The sequence below is a fragment of the Buteo buteo genome, chromosome 5, assembly GCF_964188355.1.
Source record: "Buteo buteo chromosome 5, bButBut1.hap1.1, whole genome shotgun sequence".
Lineage (NCBI taxonomy): Eukaryota > Metazoa > Chordata > Aves > Accipitriformes > Accipitridae > Buteo > Buteo buteo.
The window spans coordinates 3,831,899-3,850,981 of NC_134175.1; the positions used below are offsets into that span (position 1 = coordinate 3,831,899).

General features: G+C 39.2%; 1 protein-coding gene across 4 annotated transcripts; it reads left to right on the forward strand.

Moving 5' to 3' along the window:
• The first annotated feature begins 89 nt into the window (after window positions 1-89).
• On the forward strand, window positions 90-19,073 carry SDF4 (stromal cell derived factor 4). Of its 4 annotated transcripts, none has more exons than XM_075027264.1 (7): window positions 90-295; window positions 2,213-2,578; window positions 9,590-9,726; window positions 10,220-10,333; window positions 14,011-14,169; window positions 15,801-15,976; window positions 17,634-19,073. In XM_075027264.1, exons 2-7 carry the CDS (start codon window positions 2,271-2,273, stop codon window positions 17,808-17,810), a joined length of 1,071 nt encoding a protein of 356 aa, XP_074883365.1. In that variant the 5' UTR covers window positions 90-295; window positions 2,213-2,270; the 3' UTR covers window positions 17,811-19,073. The 4 variants fall into 4 exon arrangements, with proteins under 4 accessions (XP_074883365.1, XP_074883366.1, XP_074883364.1 ...); XM_075027265.1 differs by lacking the exon at window positions 90-295 and adding an exon at window positions 460-598; XM_075027263.1 differs by lacking the exon at window positions 90-295 and adding an exon at window positions 469-826.
• The last annotated feature ends 10 nt before the right edge of the window (window positions 19,074-19,083 follow it).

The window sequence follows — 19,083 nt, forward strand, 5'->3', positions numbered from 1 at the left end:
CCCCCCGCCCCTCCCTTCCAGGCCCCGAGGCCCCGCCCACCCCGAAGATTTAGGCGGGAACGGCAGGAGTCCCGCCCCCCCGGCCGGGGGGGGAGTGTCGGAAGGGCTTACGGCCGCCGAGAGGGGACAAGCTTCCTGGGGGGAAACCCTCACCGCGCTTCGCCGTCCCTCAAAGGTGGTTTCATGTCTCCTTCCTGCCTTTTCGCTTTCTCCGCGGAGGAAGCGCCGGTTCAGGCCGGGAGGAGGAGCGGCTCCGTGCGCTGCCTACCTGCTGGGCCTCCGACGCGGATTCGAGGTGTGTGTGTGTGTGTAGCGGCGGCCGCCGCTTCGCTCGCCGCCTGCCTTGTGGGGGAAGGGGGGAGGAGGAGTGGCCGCGCCCCGCACCACCTGACCGCACACGGCGGCGCCTCGCGGCGGCCATTTTGCAACCGGGCAGGTGAGGCCGAGACGCTGCCATTTTGGTTCCGGGCAGCTGTTTTGGGTGGCGGGAAGGGAAGGCGTTTCAGCTTGGGGAAGGCCTGCGCCTCGGCCGGCTGCGTTTCCAGCCCTGATGGAGGCTGTGGTGCGCGGCGGTGCGCCCTCGTTGTGGCACAGTAGGGTGCGTAGTCTTGTTATAGTAGTCGTGTGTTAGCTAACTGCTGTTCTGGTTTCACAAGGATTGGTAGTGGCGTGCTGCATACAAAAGGCAGTATTTTTAAGGGCTCCCGAGCGAAACAGATAAGCCCAAAAGTGGAGGTGTACGTATAGCCAGGAAAAGGGACCTGGCAGGGAATTAAAAAGGTCCCTTCACGCTTGGAGGAGGAGGTCTGCTTTGTTATTAACTGAGGTAAGGGAAGAGCACGTGAGCAACTACGCTCAAATTTTTACCACCGGGAGTTTTGCCTTCCCTCTTTACCGCCTCACGGCAACCGCAAGGCCTTGGCAGCTGCGACGGCTCGGGGGGGCCCTGAGTGGGAGGGAAGCAAAATGGCTGCCGCAAGCGCCTCAGGGCGCTTCCCTGCCCTACTCCAAGATGGCCGCCGCCCCCCCCCCCCCCTTCCCTCACGCACGCACTGCGTTTTGACGAAGTTCCTACGCAGCGCGCTGACCCGGCCCGTTCTCTTCCCTCCACCCGTGCCTCTGAGGCGGGAGTGGGCTTGGGGGTCTTCCGCGCCGGCTGACTCCCTTCCGTGAGGAGCCGCCGGGCAGGGAGCAGGGCGAGGGGCAGCGAGGCCGAGGCTGTCCTCCCCGCGGCCTGTCACGGTTGGCGGAGGCTGCGGCCCCCTTCTGCGGGGTGGGGACCCCCGCGGGCGCCCCGGAGCTCTCGGTGAGTGCGTGTGGCTCTTGCTGGAGCCGGGTCGGGACCGCCGCTGCCCTTCGAACCCGGCGGGGCAGCCCCGGCCGGGCTCCCCCTCTCCGGTGGGGAGTTCGCCGTCACCGCTCGGTCCGTGACTCCTGCCGCGGGCTGGGCGGGTTACTCCCTGCCCGGGGCTGGGCTGTGCTTCGCGGGTCTGTGGGTTTTGTGCTCCGCGATGCTCCGTCTGTCGGGCTGTGGTCCTTTTCCCTGTCCCTGCGGTCTGCGAGCTCGCATGTGGCAGCGATTTTCACACACCGGCAAGCAGGTCGTGACAGGTCCGCCCCTGGCGTTGCTTTTCCTGCCGGCTGTTTCCTGTGTGTTTCCAGATTATGTTATGGCATTTGTAATCGTATTTCCCACAGTCACCGCTTTCCAAAAAGACCTTTCCGTCTTTCAGCCTTTCTAAAGGGGTGGTGTGTTGAGATCTCTGGTGAAGTGTTGTGCTGTCGTGGCTGTTTCTGCAGCTTGCTGGGCAGTGCAGTGCTAGTGTTAGGGACGTTGGCACAGCTGAGCTGGGGCTGCACATTCAGACAGTAAGTGCTTCGTGCTCTGGGTTGACTTCTCAGTAAATGCTTGGGTTTCAGTTGCCAGGTCAGCTCATGCCATAAGACCTGAAGACAGTTTTCAGAGCAGAACTAGGCCATTTAAAGGATGTTATCTTCCCAAGTTCTCTGACAGAGGTTACAGTTGTGCAGACTGAAAACTAACCTAGATTAATTTTTTTGTTTTGTATTTATTATTTAACAGGATTTTTTATTCTTTCATGGCAATGCTTGCATGTGTGTGTAGATTCTTCTGAATTTTTAGGAGATGTTTTAATAGTGACATAATGTTCTAGAGTTTAATTTGCTTGTGTTTTTTCCTTTTTCTTTTTAGATCATTTAATCCATTCACAGTAATTTAATCAGCTAATATTTTTAATAAAAAGGAAAAAATGATGTCAAGACAGGCCTTTCTCTGCAGTTTGGGATCTCTGTATTTGTCCCTTCTGTTTGTATTTCTTCTAATGGATGTTTATGCAAGGCCTGCAAATAATTCGGCTCTCAAAGAAAAGCCAGCTGATAGTAAAGATGAGAATGAGATCTTGCCCCCAGATCACTTGAATGGGGTCAAAATGGAGATGGATGGACATCTTAACAAAGAATTTCATCAAGAAGTTTTTCTAGGAAAAGAGATGGAAGAGTTTGAGGAAGATTCAGAACCCAGAAAAAACAGGAAGAAGCTCATGGTCATCTTTTCAAAGTAAGTTATGTACATTGCCAACAACAGTGCAGCCTCTTTCTCTGATCTTTAGAGTAAAATTTGCAAATTTTTCTGTGATAGTTAAAAATTGCAATGATGGGGGGAAAGCATCATACTATAAGCCCTGTGTTCGTGTTACTAAGCTATTAACATACCTGTATCAAACATTCTCAGGAGTGAGAATGCATCTTTTGAGAGTCATGATCAGTATACAGGATTGGTGCTGTGGTCTAGTAAAATTTATGACAAAACGTACCGTTTCTATGTGAAAAAACCTATATAGCCTCTTGAGGTATGAAAAGTAGTATTTTTCCTGGTTCCTGGCTCAATGAGTAATCAATCACACTTGTATTTTAGATCAAGGAATTAGTGAGGAAGGGCTTCCTTAGTGGTAGGATGCCCATGCAATGAATTGGCAGGGTGGGAGTTTGTTGCAGTTTTGTTCTAGCAGTAGTATGCTCTATTGCTTTGCTGTAAGTTTTGTTTCAGTTGGCAATCTAAGTTTCCTATTTATTGTTTGGTCTTATATTCCATATGGATCTTGTTCCTATTGTGACTTCTGCAAATAACTGCAGAGGAGAAACACTGGAAAGACAATAGTACAGGCAAAAGGGAAGAAAAGGGACAGACAAACAATGGGGTAAGATTGTGGTAGACAAATAGCAGTTGCTTTTTGTTCGTAAAACTTTCTAGTTGATACTGAGTGTCTAAAATTCGAGTGTCTCAAATGAAATACATGAAGGTTAAAAATATTTATGCCTAACCGCACATACCAAGAATTCAGAAGTTGTCATGACAGCTTTCTTCATTAAGTGAGCAGTGTTGTTAACAAAACATTTAGTTCTTCAGAATTTAGAAAAAGAGAATGAAAAATGAGAATAGAAAGATTAAATTTTTTTTGTAGTCTTTTTGAAAACTTATCTAGCTCTTTACTTGGTGTAAAAATATTAACTTTACTTTTAGACATTAAAGCATTTTTCCTTTTATAAAGCACTTCTTGTGCTAGGTAAGGTTTGTGTCAGCTAATAAACTGTCATGTGCAGAGGTCAGTAAACATAATGGAAGTGGAAATCAAAATCAGTGCATACTTTTAGACACTAGGTGGCAGAATTGGCTTGATTTGCATTTTTGCAATAGAGGCTTAATTTTATTAAAACAGCTTAAATTACACTGGTGCTTTTAATGATGATGATGGTGTGGGGAGAAGGCTTAACAAAGCTTTTTTTTCTGCAAACTTTTCATTAACAGGGAAAAAATATCCAATAACATTGGATTTTTTTTTCTGGTGTTCTCTTGAGTAAATGTAGCTAAAGCAAATAGGCAAACCAGAGTGCCTTTTTCATTTAGAGTAGAATCCTTTATTACTATGTCTGCTATTCAGACCACTCACTTCATTGGTAGGTGTCACGGTTTAACCCCAGCCAGCAGCTAAGTACCACGCAGCTGCTCACCCTCCGCCCCCCGACCCAGCGGGATGGGGGAGAGAATTGGGGGAAAAAAAAGAAAAAAAAGAAAGTAAAACTTGTGGGTTGAGATAAGAACAGTTTAATAGAACAGAAGAAACTAATAATGATGATGATAATAATAATAATAATAAAAGGATTTGAATATACAAGTGACGCACAATGCAATTGCTCACCGCTCACCAACTGATGCCCAGTTAGTTCCCAAGTTCCCACTGTCCCCAGTTTATATACTAGACATGATGTCACATGGTACGGAATACCCCTTTGGCCAGTTTGGGTCAGCTGCCCTGGCTGTGTCCCCTCCCAGCTTCATGCGCCCCTCCAGCCTTCTTGCTGGCTGGGCATGAAAAGCTGAAAAATCCTTGACTTAGTCTCAACATTACTTAGCAACAACTGAAAACATCACTGTGTTATCAACATTCTTCTCATACTGAACCCAAAACATAGCACTTTACCAGCTACTAGGAAAACAATTAACTCTATCCCAGCTGAAATCAGGACAGTAGGATATAAACAAATACTAAGATTGTGCTTAGGTTTCATTTTCTTTATTGCTGTATGTTTATTGGAAACATTTGACTTGTGGTTAGTAAATTGTCATTCACAAATTGCAAACAGTTTGTTTCTGCCTGTTTGTTATGAAAGAGGTTGTCTTAGGAAGCTTAGAGCAATTGGATTCAAGATCAACTTCAGTCAGATACTTAAAATTACATTCCATCAGATGATTAGATTAGAAATGTAGAAAAGCATTCTGAGGAATTTGGTTGCTTTCTAGACTTAATCTTAAAGGCTGAGTGAAAGGAGAAATACTATGAACTTCTGTGAAAAGCTAGTAAGTCACAGGCTTCCAGATGCTTTAGAAATATTTTCTTTGAAGACATAAAGAAAACACAATGTGTTTTTAATTAATGAAAGCTGAGATTCTACAGTGTGCCAGTATGATGTAGTCAATTCAAAGTATAAATTATTGTCCAGTAGGATTACTGAAAATAAAGTTGAAACAGGGCAGAAAAGCTCTCCAAACCATGATTCTCTAGGCAAGTAAGCTATATGTGACTGAAAGAACAAGTGGCATTTCATAATTCTGTAATTCAGTTTCTAAAGTCACTTTTTACTGGGAGCACAAGCCTTACTTGTCTACAGAAGTGGTTTTTTTACAAGATAACCAGTATGTCTACTTTGCCCTCTGAAACTAGGACATGGTGCAGGAAATCCTGGGTGCATCTCTTTAGTCTTCATTCCCTGCCAAGGGTAAGTGTTCAGGTACCTTCAGGTCAAGAAAATCTGTGAAAGGCACTTACTTGACATCCATCCTTCTTATAGTTCTCATAATTGAAAAAAAGAAAAAAATCAAACCCCAAACGTTTGCTGTTGTCTCCATTTAAATTAGCCTGGATTCTATAGACTTTCTGTTCTTTTTCTGTATGATGTAGTTTAGCTTGTGTGGATGGGTGTTGATGATATTGGGTATATTCAGTTTGGCGAGCCTTGCTTCTAAGGGTCAGTTATCTTGTAAATTAAAATTACATGTATTGAACAAAACTGATAAATTGAAGTACAGAAGAATGTAATGTGTGTGGCTTTCTGTCAGGGTGTTTTTTGTGGTGATGGAGTTACCTCTTGTGAGTTTGAAAGCTGAGTATCCCTCTAGCATTTGCATTTTGCTGATGTTTTCAGCTACTTGGCAGCAGCCCTAGTTGTGATTTAAAAATGAAAATCTTTGTGGTAGCTGAGTGCCTTACCTTGATGGTCATTCATCAGGTCACAGGCTTAAATACACCTTCTGTTAAATACTACCATGTACGGAGGGGTTTTGGTTTGTTTGTTTTCCCCTTGTATAAGTGTCATGAACTTATCTTTTCCTAAAGCAGAACTCATTCTGAATCCCACAATGCTTGTAAGTGTAGCTCCCTTAGGTTTTCCAGCTCTGACTGTTTGTGTTCAGACTGCACATGGGGAGTGGTTTTGGCAAGATCCATGCCCCCTTTCTTAATTTCAGGTTTGTCTCGTAGCCTAACACAGTATTCATTTCTACTGGTATGCCTTCTGTCTATGGCAGAAGATGCTAGTAATGACAGCTCATGTTGGACAATAGCAGGCAGAATAAAGAATGAGCAGAAGGGATGCTTTAAGCTTTCCTGTTTTGATATCTTCAGTTATGCTGTATGCCATTGGAAGGTTTTAAGTAGTATGTGTACCCTGACTTGTGTTTTTCCTAACCTGTACATTTAAATATGTGTCTAATAAATTTTGCATACCTCCTACCATGTAAAGTAGAGCTTTGCTTTGGTTTCTGTTGTTAAAAATTATTTTCTGGATCTGCTTTTCATTATTTGGATGAAACAGAAACCAGCTCTAGAGCGATATGCAATAGGTGCTCAAGGAAATTGTTATCTTCAGTCCTTTAGATAAGAACACTGCCTTCCTGTTCCCCCCAATACCTCTGGCAGCATTGCAGTGTTGTCATTTAGGAACCTGAAAACATGAATCTGAAAACCTGAGTGGCCATTGTTTATTGATAATACTTTCTGATGTGGACCTTTTGAAAGGTGGCCCCAAAAATCTGATTTTTAATGGGTTGTGGTTGAGAAACTACACTGAAGTGTTTAAAACTGGTCTTCCAAGCTTGACATCTATATTCAATGCAGCCCTTACTATAGGCTTTTGTTAAGGAAAAATTTACAATTATCCTACAAAGTAGCATACTTGCCTGTTTCTTATTTGAAGGTAGTATTTACATTTAGTCTGTGAATAAATAATGAAATACAGTTGGAACAGTCAGTGAAGCGTTAACCTTGAACTTAGACAGTATAAGGAGCTGTTATGTCTGATGCTGCCCATTACTGAAATGTATTAATACTAATGCCATTTATCACATTGCATCAACTACTGTCTGGGCTGTGGTTTTTCTATAATTTTCTTTGGAATGAGACAGGTAAGCAATAAGGTAAATTGCTCTCTGGAGTCTGGTTTTTAATTCAAATTTACGCCAATGGTAATCCCTGCTTTTACAAAAACTTTCTTTGCTGTCAATTCAGGTAGTAGTATGTCATATACATAAGTTTCTACAAATCTGACACAGCACACTTCTAGCAGAAAACTATGCTTCTTGTAGAAAAAGAGCAATCAAGATTTTTTTTTTTTTTTTTTTTTTGTGTAGCTGGTGTATCATGAAGTTTGAGAAATCATCACAAGATTTCTGTATATAGCTTGCCAAGGAAGGTTTGAGCAAAGTTGTAATATGGGATGATACTCTTACTTAGATTCATCTTGTTTTCTTGAACATAAATTTCTTGCCAGTACTTGTTCTTTGGCAATTTTTTTTAAGGAGTGCATTAGAATGTACCACTCTTTACTCGTATCTTTTGAGTGTTTAGGCCTATCTGCCTCAAACTGATTGCCCATCACCGTCTTCCGAAATCAGTTTTCCATGACTTACCAGTATTAGGTTGTTCAGCAACACGTAATTATCTAAGCTTGTTGTTATTAGTGGAGATATTTTCACGAGTCCCTTCTGAATGAGATAGTTAGCTAAGGAAGCATGGACAGTCTCTTGTTTTTATCACCTTAGATGGTAAGCTGACAGCAGAACCATATCTTGTATTTCATACAGTTGTAAATATTCCTCTCAAAAGCAGAAGTGCTGTTTGTGGACACTGAAAGGATTTCAGCTCACCTTGTACAGTGGATGCCTGCTAGCTCATGAAAATCTGAGTCATTGGAGACTTCTTGTGGAACTGCGGTAGCAGAACAAAGGTGTACTTTCATGAGCTAGAAGAGCAATAAATGGGATGTTTGTTACCTTTCTCCCTAGTTACAATGTGATTTAGATGGAAAGTACAGCTTGGAAGTAGTGTGTTTGATAGCTTTGATCTAAGGAAACTAGAATGTTAAATGTTGAGGGGGAAATGCTTTATTTTTCCTTCTCAGTTTTGATAGTACCTATTCAGTATCAAAACCCACATTTGTTCACCTGGTAAGTGCAAGGTGGCATTGAATGGAACATGACCATTTTACTGCTCTTGCCATTGATACTGAAAAAGTGCTAATACTGAGCCTGTGCATATATGTATGTGGAAAGATATGATACAATATTTAAAACCACTAATACTGCATTTATTAATACAGCTAAATGTTGTAGAAGATTAGGTGCTAGGGTTGCTATTTGGCTTAAGGTTTTAACATTTAGTTGACATTTAAAGGCAAATCACGTATTTAATAACTTGAGTTTCAATGATAACACTTCAGTACTGTTAAGACAGTGATAGAAACAGATAAAAAAGCCGGAGTCAAGCTGGGGTTTTTTATTGTGTTTTTCTTTGTGTGTGTTTTTTGGTTGTTTTTGTTTTTTTTTTTAATTGGGCAAGAGTGGTTTTGGTATGCTTTAAATAGAATCTTACCTCCTAAATGTTAGTCCTCCTAAATGTCTTTTCAGTTTTAAATATTGTTCTATCTTTTTTTAATAGATACTTAATGATACACTCAAAATAACCTTAAAGTGGCATGTTACTGTTTTTGTATTTGTTCTTCAACTGTAATTTTTGTATTAACTTCTTTTTAATGAAATAAGCGTTAATGGAATTGATGGTATGGCAGTGTATCGTAATACCAATACTGCTTAATTGTATTAAATTAAGGAGAACAGTGGATTGTCAGATTGGATGTTTACTGATAATTTTAGTCAGGTAGAAAAAGTTTAGTTCTGTAGCTCAGTAGCACTGATTACAAGCATATCCTTTGACAAAGCAAAGTGAGCCTGATAATTCAGAAACCTAATGGAGAACAAATGTATGTGCAGAACTTTTAAATGTGTTAGGAATTAAAAACTTACCAGCTCTAATCTGTTACCAGAGATCAAGGTATAATAGAGGAAACTTGGCTGGTTTGGGTTTTTTCCACTTAGAAGTACTACAGTCAAAGTATTAAATAGTTTGAAAGTTCTTGCACCAAGGTTATTTACATTATATTTTCATTGTTTTTAATGGTCACGACAGTTGTGATCTAGGCAGGCACAGGGAGGCAGCTCATCAGTAAACTTTAGATATCTTGGAAGATCAAGATAAAAAGGACTTGGAAAGATAAATTCAGACGGAGTTAATGGCTTGAGCGAATGTTAGAGAAGAAATTTTTCAAAGTAGTGAAAGTCTGCAGCAGCTGGCAGTTGACAATTCTGAACCACTAGGAAATGAGCTACTATGCTATGAGTGATGTATTTGTGGTTTCCTCTACTTAAAAAATTTACTCAAAAACATAATATTGAAATGAGTTAACTTACAGCAGAGTGAAGTATGTCTGTTTTTCACTGAGTAGTAACCTAGATGTTGTAGTTACTTAAATTTAATTATGAAATAAATGGCTAACTTGTTTACTCTGTAGTTCAAAGAATGTACAACTTCTGAGAGAGTGTTATAAATACACTCTTTTCCTTAGCAGCCTATGTTTGTTATTGTTCAGTAAAGTAATTAATTTAGAATCTAAAAAGATACCACACCTTTGCCCCTCCCCCAATCCCCAGATCTAAATCTTGTTTGCTGTTCATCCGTAGGGTGGATATAAATAATGATAAAAAGATAGGTGCGAAAGAGATGCAGCGCTGGATCATGGAAAAGACAGATGAACATTTCCAGGAAGCTGTGGAAGAGAATAAAATGCACTTCCGAGCTGTGGACCCTGATGGCGATGGTAAGATGAATGATTCCTCCATCTCCTGGTGACACCTTAAGTCAGTTGCTAGTAGCCAAACCTACTGGCTGCTCTTCAGATGTGCTGCGACAAAATCCAAGTTCCTCTGGACTGCATGTAATCACAACAGTTTTGATCCATACAGAAGATAATAGAGCAAACAAGTAATGTGCTTCAGTGAGCATTGTAGTTCTGTGTTGACTGCTATGTTATTTCACTTGCGGTCATAGGAAATTGTAATAAGTTAAGTGGCTCTGTTGGGGATGGGCTGAGGATGGTGACATAAATAGGTTATTTTCACAAGGCCTGTCTGGTCTAAAGAAACATTAAAGTGAATCAGGTGATAGTTATCATGTTGCCTTTCATAAAGCTTAGTGTGATGGTTGTAATGCTGAACCAAAAGATTTTAGCACATACTGTTTCAAGTAATGAGAGCAAAAGTTTGTCACTTAAGCACACTATGTCATGTCTGAGATGTGGCTTTTTCTTACAGGCCATGTGTCCTGGGATGAATATAAAATTAAATTTTTGGCAAGTAAGGGCTTTAATGAAAAAGAGATTGCAGAGAAGATCAGAAACAATGAAGAGTTGAAAATAGATGAAGAAAGTAAGTGCAGACTGTTGGTGTGTTGTTGGTTTTTCTTTTACTTCCCTAAAACCTGAATGTCAAAACTGTTCTTAATAGAAGATGAATGTATTAGTTGTTCTGCTTCTACACAAATGTAGAATGTGTGTAGAAAATGACAGAAATACGAGGTTTCTTTCCAACTCAAGTCTGCATTCCCAACACTCTTGATGTAAATATTTAACACTGAAAAATCTTGGTTGCTTATTTGTTACTGCCTATTTGAATAGTTTTCAATTACTTGTGCTTAACAGTCAGCAAAAATTTCAGACCTGTGTTGTCTGTGGACCATTGTATTTTTAATGCGGGAACTGGCCCCCCTCTTGCTTCAAATGAAAGGGCGCTGCTATACACAATTCCTGTTCTAAAATTGAGGAGGGGTGTATGTGTTACCCAACAGTGTTGTGTTTAAATAGGCACTGCAAAGATTACTAGAAGTTAATAGCAGAAGGTTGCCTAACAATTGTTTCATGTTTCATCTAAGTTCTCTATAGAGAGAGAGATTGATTCTTCAGGTTAGTGAGATTGATAATTTCTTCCTTACTACTTTTGAAACTTTCATTTGAATCTGGCTTGGTGTAAATGTGGCAACTCCTAACAGAGTAATCTCCCTGCTCCCCCCCCCCCATCTAAAAGTGTTTAAATTTACTGTTAAGTAAAACATGAAGCCTTAGCCTTTCCTTGCAGGAATTAGTCATTTAAAAGTGGGTTATGTTATATTTTCCATTTATCAAAAAGCAACTAAAATGCAAATGGGCCTTTGAATTTTATGGCAGGGAAAACACCTGTGCAGCGTGTTCTATGGCAGTGTGGTTAACTGCAGTTTACAGGAATGCTCATCAGATAAAAGATTTGCTGAATAAGGGAAGTGTGTACATAATCATTTTTCTACCAAGGTAAAAAGCCTTGTTTGGGAAAATCAATTTAGTTATCTACCGCTTCCTGAGGATGACAGGCAAAACTTATTTTCATACTCTAGTACAGTGTAAAAGTACTCTTTTTCAGTCTGTACAATAAAAAAGTAACTGAATGTGTGGATCTTAAGGCATGTTCTTAGTCTCACACAGAAGCATGCTACAGTTTAGATGCCAGGCCAGAACTAGGGACACAGCTTTATTTAACTTATGCAGATAACAACAGTTTCAGCTGATGAGTGACAGTTGAGTTTCATGTGAGACTGAGGAAGAAAGGTAGGCAAAGGGCAATTGACTTGTGACTTCTAACATTTGGGATTGGCTGTACTGGAAAACCATAAGCAAGTGACTTGATTATTCTGTGCTTACTTGTGTTCTTGATATAACGAAAACTTGCCATTTACAAACTTGCCCCAAGATTCATATTAAGGCTCTGAAGGATTTCTTTGCTCTTCACAAAAAAACATTCACTGAAGACTTCACTCTTGATTGCAACTAGCAGTGCAAAAATGTAGATGCAACTGTTGGGGTTTTTTTTTTCCTCTTGTAACTCAGCAACCAAAAGCATACAGGAGTTAAGACAGTTTATTAAATAAAAAAAGTTTATTATCTGAAGACTGTAGTCTTTCAGAGTGTTTTTAAAACTTGTGAAAAGCAAATGCTTCAGACTTGTGTTTGTTAGTGTATTTTGCAGATAGCAGGGTGTGCTACAGACAGTATTTTTTCCAGTGTGTCATTTAGAAAATGCCTACACCAGAAAAAGAATATACAGGTATTTTTTTTCCTGTTTGGTTATGTTCAGGACCACTTGGTGCCCGTAATTGTCACGTTGTGTGTTGTAGCGTGGTTTTTTCTTCAAATCAGATGCATGGTTTTAGCGGAAACTCATGTACAAATTATGATTCTCAGTTGAGTTCAGGAAAAATTCACTTAAAAAGTGCTTGTCTGCAATAAAGTAAGATGAAATGAGAGAAGTGGAAATGTAAAGTGATTTTGGTGCTGATGTATCTGATAGTACATGTGTACTTCAACTTGCACTTGCTCCTTGCAGCAAAAATATTTCCCTTTATTAAATTATAGTGATAACTAAAACATATGCAGGGTTTAGGTCTGAAGTCAGAATGCTTTCTGATAGAGAATAGACAAGGTAGCTAAAAGGAGTAATAAATACTTGTATCCTTAAGAAACTGAAAGCTAAATGCATTTCTTTGTGCTTAGCTTAGCATCTGTTCTTGATGTTTCCAAATTTTATTTTGTAGACCTACCCTCTTAAAGCTCTCATAGTTCCAACAAATCACATTTGTAGGCTGAAATACTGGATGATGTATCCGAGTCTAAGTATATAAGTTCTCTCTGGGTAGGCGATTCTTTTAAACTCTGAGCCTTTGACAGGGTGAAGGAAGAAGGGAGGAGCAGAGGCAGGGCAGACAGAAGTGTCTTCATAGCTTTCCTAGTCCTCTGCTTTATGGCTTTGCTTATAGTCCCTTTTCAGTTGGTGCTTTGTTTACAAAGAACAGCTGTCCATTGAAATGTATTGTTGATTGCTATAAAAACTAGGCTTTGGTTTTTCTTTTTTTATAATCTAATACAATTCTTAAGTTTAATTCATGTATGTAGTTTTGTGGTGCTATCTGGAATTGTGGTGTGGCTGGAGAAAAAAAACTCTGCATTTAAAATTGTGCGCAGTATGTGTAATTCAATCACTTCTTTGTGGTAGATCACTGTACCATTTTAACTCAAATCCTGTGAGCTTGAACATATCTAAAAAGAGTTCAAAACAATAATACAACTGGTTTTGGTTTAGATAATGTTGTATTAAGAAATGCCAAGTTGAAATAAGAAAAGTTGAGTATTTTACCATTGGAGTAATGAAATGTGTCCCTTTGATTATGCTTGGAACTGCCATGTTGGCAAAGAATATTTTCTTACCTGTGGTAGACTTAACAGGTGCTGCAGAGTAGAATAAACCTATGTAGTGCTATTAGCCAAAGCACTGGTACAATGGTGCTTCACAGATCAGAAGCATCTTTCTAGATTTAATGATTGCCATGTTATTTGGTCTTAGAAGAAAACATGATAAATGTTAAAGGGTTTGTTGTTCTGTGGTTATTATTTGGGTAGGAAAAGAATTGGTTGACATCTTCCTTTCTTGTGACATCACACACCTAGTTAATATCTACAACTGCAGTACATGGAGATAGTGAATCTGAAGAATATTTTGAATTTGAAGAATGTTTTGGCTATTTCAATGCGCAGGACTGGTTTGAAGTAGAAAACAAAAATGATTTGTTCAGAAGAAAGGTACTACTGGTATTCAGGCAGGTGAAAGATTTCTGTTGGTAGTGGGCTTCAGAATGTGAAAAGAAGAAACGAAAACAACAAGTCCTGAACAAAGTTGGATTATTCATACCTCCTACCAGAACCAGCTAACAGTACTGGTAGGATGATACTTTTCGTTTGATATGTTGAAGTTTTGATACAGGTGTAGCTAAATCTTTATTTTTGTCTCCTAATTTCATTTCAGTTGTTTGGTTAAAGGATCTTTCCTAGTGTTTCAGCACAAACTAGACGAAACTAACTGCACTTTGTTTCCCCTCAGCACCCGCTTTCCCTGGCAGTTGAACTGTAAAATAACTGGTTCATAGCTCATCCTTGTTTAAACAATTGAGTGATAGGGGAGGATGTATTTTAAGAACTTCAAATAGGTTGAACATGGTAGCTTAAATCTTCTTCTTAAATTTCTAGCACAGGAAGTTTTAGATAACCTGAAGGATCGGTGGTACCAAGCTGACAACCCACCTCCTGATCTGTTGTTGAATGAAGAAGAATTCTTGTCTTTTCTTCATCCAGAGCATAGTAGAGGAATGCTGAAGTTCATGGTGAAAGAAATCATCCGAGATTTGGGTATGCCATTTTAAAACATGATTCTTGGGAGTTGTTTACTTGCAAACCGTTTTATTGGGTAGATGTTGTTAGGTCATTGCACTGTCGCGGGTCAGTCTGAAATCTTGGCACATCTTGTTTGCTCTGTTCTACACATCTTCTAACATGATGAGTAAGAAAACCAAACTGTTAGCACAAATGCTGGCATCTCTATAGAGTTGTCTGTGCATCTCTCAAGACTAAATTTAGTCTCTGGTTGTTAAAAACCAGCACAACATTATACGTTAGATATTCTGAGTACTTCATACAAAGATCAATTGTAGGGTCACTGTAGTAATAGTAGAAAAGATTTGATGAATAGTAAAATATTGTAAAATACATTGGTGTGAATGTTCTGTGAGGAGGGCATTAACTGCTTTGTACTTCCCCAGTACAGCAGCCATGTAAGCATTGTGATGTACAGTCATGAAAGTGGAAATAAATGGTTGAGGTTTCTAAGAAAACTTTTTTTTTAAATTCTTAAGTATTGGCACACTTTTTCTATTAAGTCTATAGTGATGCATATTTAAAACTGCTAGAACATTTGGATTTAAAAAAAAAAAAAGGAAGTATGACTTTGCTAGTTGTTAGCTTAATAAATATGAAGAGTTTCCAGTGATACTTGAGTGTGTGACGCACAGAGACAGAACAACTCCAGTACGCAGTCTTTTATGAGGGTTAATCTACCTGAATGCTAATACAAGGGAACACTGGTGTCCTGGTTCCAGCTGGGATAGAGTTAACTGTCTTCCTAGTAGCTGGTGCAGTGCTATGTTTTGAGTTCAGTATGTGAAGAATGTTGATAACACTGATGTTTTCAGTTGTTGCTTAGTAGTGTTTAGACTATACTCAAGGATTTTTCAGCTTCTCATGCCCAGCCAGGGCACCTGACCCAAACTGGCCAACAGTGTATTCCATACCATGTGACATCCCATCTAGTTTAGGAACTGGGAAGGGGAGGGAGGGAATCGCTGCTCGGGGACTGGCTGGGTGTCGGTCGGCGGGTGGTTGAGCAATTGCCCTGTGCATCATTTGTACATTTCAATCCTTCTATTACTACTGCTGTCATTTTATTAGTGTTATCATTATCATTATTAGTTTCTTCTTTTCTGTTCTATTAAACCGTTCTTATCTCAACCCAGGAGTTTTACTTCTTTTCCCGATTTTCTCCCCCATCCCACTGGATGGGGGGGGAGTGAGTGAGCGGCTGCGTGGTGCTTAGGTGCTGGCTGGGGTTAAACCACGACAACTGGATACAGCTCTAAGAAAACGTCTGTTGCACTAGTTTGCTGAAAAAATAAAAATCAACAATTAAAAAAAAGCTGAGCTTCCCACCTGGTGTGTCCTTCAGGTCCAGAAAACTTTTTTTTGTTTAGTATATTGATGAATGTATGTTTTTTAGCCTTCTAAAACATTGTGTGTGTACCATAATACAGAGAGTTTTTGGCTAACCAAAGATACAAATGGTAACTGTTCTTCACTACTAGAGTCAGGACTGTGGACTGCTGAAACCAGGCAGGCTGTACCAATGACATCTCTTGACATGAAGGAATTTCTCATTTTCAATTGTCATTAAGCAAATACTTTTCAGTTACTATGTACTTCTGTTGTAGATCAAGATGGAGATAAGAAACTTACCCTTTCAGAGTTCATTTCATTACCTGTTGGTACTGTGGAGAACCAGCAAGCTCAAGATATAGATGATGACTGGGTAAAAGACAGAAGGAAGGAATTTGAGGAGGTCATTGACGCTAACCATGATGGTATTGTCACAATGGAAGAGTTGGAGGTAAGTCTTCCTTAAATAGTTAGTTCTAGTGTTTTTAAAACCAACAGTTGGTTTTTAAATACAGGATTTAAACTGCTTTAGAGAATATGAAGTCCAAAAATATTTGAATTAACAGTATGGTGTGTGTGTCTACTTTACGAAACTTTGGATTATAGTATTGTTTTATAGTGCTTGCAGATAGTGGTGTTATGGTTTTTTGTTAAAGAGGAGGGGGAGTTTTACTAGCGTACCTGTTATTCAAAGGTATGCTTTTAGGTTTTTTTGTCACATAAGACACTTGTATGGATATGGAGTGCATGAAAGCGAGTCACAGACTTCATTAGGTGCAGTAGTTAATGGGACAATGAGTCATACTTTCAGTTGCAAAAGGAGTAAATGGCAACCTATATATTCATTTAAAAAAAAAAAAGAAAAAGAAAACAAACCAAAAAAACCCCCGAAAAATAACACAAATCAAAAAAAACCCCAAGTACTAACAAACCCTGGGGCCCCAGTAGCCTAGAAAATAACAGAGATATCTTGTCTTTCAGAGTGTTTTTTCTTCTCTTAAAAAAAAAAAAAAAAAAAAAAAAATTATTTTCAAGCGTGCATTCTAGTTTGTGGCCTTTTTGGACTTTGGTTTGCAGAAGTAAGGCTTTCTTCTAATAATTCTGTCCGTGGAAGAGTCTACCAAACAGCATGAAATATTTTGCACCCTATAGTTGTGGCAGTTTTGTGGCCAATGGAAGAGGCTTATGGCTCATTCTGGCTTTTTTTTTTTCATTTCTGGATGTAGAGATGTATTTTGACTAGCAAAATTCAGACTGCAGCATGGGCAGTGTGAAAGGAGGACCTCTGAAATAGTGGTTTTCTCCCTGAGACAGGATGAATGTTAAAGTTCCTAACCTTCTCAGTATGCAAGTATGTGAGATGAACGATAGTGATAGTATGGATAAACAGTTATATTGTGACATAGACAATGTTAATAGCTTTTTTCTGAGAATTTTCTTTTAAAAATACCCGTTTTATCTGTGAAGTCTTTGTATACGTATACACACATAGATGCATGCACATATACGTCACATCTTCTGCGAAGAAATTGAAGATAATCTTGAGTCTTCTACATCATGAACTAAAGTGCACTGCTTGAAAACTTTTAATCTATTTCAAGTTAGTTGAAAGAGCAAAAAGCTTTGTTTCTGAGACTTCTGACCTCTCTAATGTCTGCCTGGTGGCATAAAATGGAACAAGAAAGTTCTAAATTGAACATGTTCTAAAAAGTTTATCCCCAGAAACAAGAAAATTTAGGTCATACAGATTGATAGTGAGCCACTTCTTAATTTTGAATTGATACTTCTTCACAAAAAACCACCAGATTTGATAGTAAGTTTAGTTTGCAACCAAAATGTCAAAAATTTTTGTTGTAGACACTAGCATAAGCTGAGAAAATCTGAATTTCTGTTAGAACAGCCAAGGAAGCAGTGAATGGAAAAACAGCTAGGAGATAGATGTAAGCCTGTTAAAAAGATGTGCTAACACCTTTTTCCATGACTTACGTTGATTTTGGGATGGCTTATGTTGGTCTCGTAATTGCTGAAGCTTATGTAGAGCTAAGGTTCATAATTCTGATGTGTGGAAATGTGTGCTTAGCGATTGAAAATTTTCTTACTTGTTTTAGGAATATATGGATCCTATGAATGAATACAATGCCCTAAATGAAGCGAAGCAAATGATAGCAGTAGCAGATGAAAATCAAAACCATCACTTAGAGCTGGAGGAGATCCTGAAATATAGTGAATACTTCACAGGCAGCAAGCTTATGGACTATGCACGTAACGTCCATGAGGAGTTCTGATCCTGCTCGCTTTTCCAGAGCTCTGAAGCACTTTCTTGCTTTCAAAAAGAAAAAAAGGAAAAAGTCCAACCCCCAAACAGACAAAAAGTTACTTTGCTGCTATCTGTGTTACATGCCTACAGTGTGTTGTCCTAGACTTAAAAAAACCTTCCGTCCACACATAAGATCTACAGCTCTGTTGCCTTCGGTATGAGGGGAAAAAGTAATGGGGCAGGTATTGGACTACATCTGTTTGCCCTGGTTTGTATGGTTAATCCAGCTGAAGTTTCAGCTGCTTTTGACTAATCATATTTGGTGGAGGCTTCTTAAATATTTAACTCTTCTTGTTGCCCTCATAGCTGCTGATCCATGGAAATCACAAATAACACTGAAAGATGTTGGCTTTTGTATAGGGGATTGTGGTTCAAATACGTGTGTTCTGACCTCATGAGAATTTCCATACATAGACTGATGGGCTAATCTTCCAGTATTTTTCTCAATGCTTCTCAACCTACTTACGTATTGTTGAGAATTTAATACAAGTTCTCCCTCCATTGCTGACTACCTTTAGGAGCTGTGGGGAAGAACTTATTTTAAATGTTACAGAGAAACTTCTGCATCTGCTTTAAAAAGAATACTGGTTGTAGTGTGACAAGCTTTGCGTTTGCAACTGCACTGGTGATATGAGAGACTTAAGATTGCTTATGTTTTCAAAAAATCAAATTTCATGGGGAAGGTTTCTTTGTGGACTTAAAGATTTTGGACAGAGCAATGGGATTCACCTAGGTGTGTGATTACTGCTTAACTAAAACTCATTGTTAAAACTAGTGTAATTACTTGCCTCTGCAACTTAATGATGCCGATGAACTCATGAATGGTGAAGCTAGGGAAATACAGGCTTTGCTTTTGAACTGCTTTTGCCAGAGCAACATGCAGTCAGCACCTGAGAAGCTTTTTAATCAGTCTGGTTTTGGGTAATCTCTGAAAGTGTCTTGCAACACAAGGGTCATATCCACTACTGTCTAAAATAGAAAATTTATTTTTACTCTGGTTCCATCTTTACAGTAAAAACCCCTCTTTCTGAAGGGTTGCCTGAAAATCCAAGTGAGATGTTATATTTGATTAAATTTATTCTCTTAATATAATGTAAATATAAGTATTGCTGTCTGTTTCTGTCTCAGTATTCCCTTTCTCTTTTTTTTTTTTAATTGTTTTTGTTAAATGGCTTGTATCAGAGTCTTTTTATATACATATATCTTTTCTCATTAAATATTTTTCTCCATGCTTTGGAAAT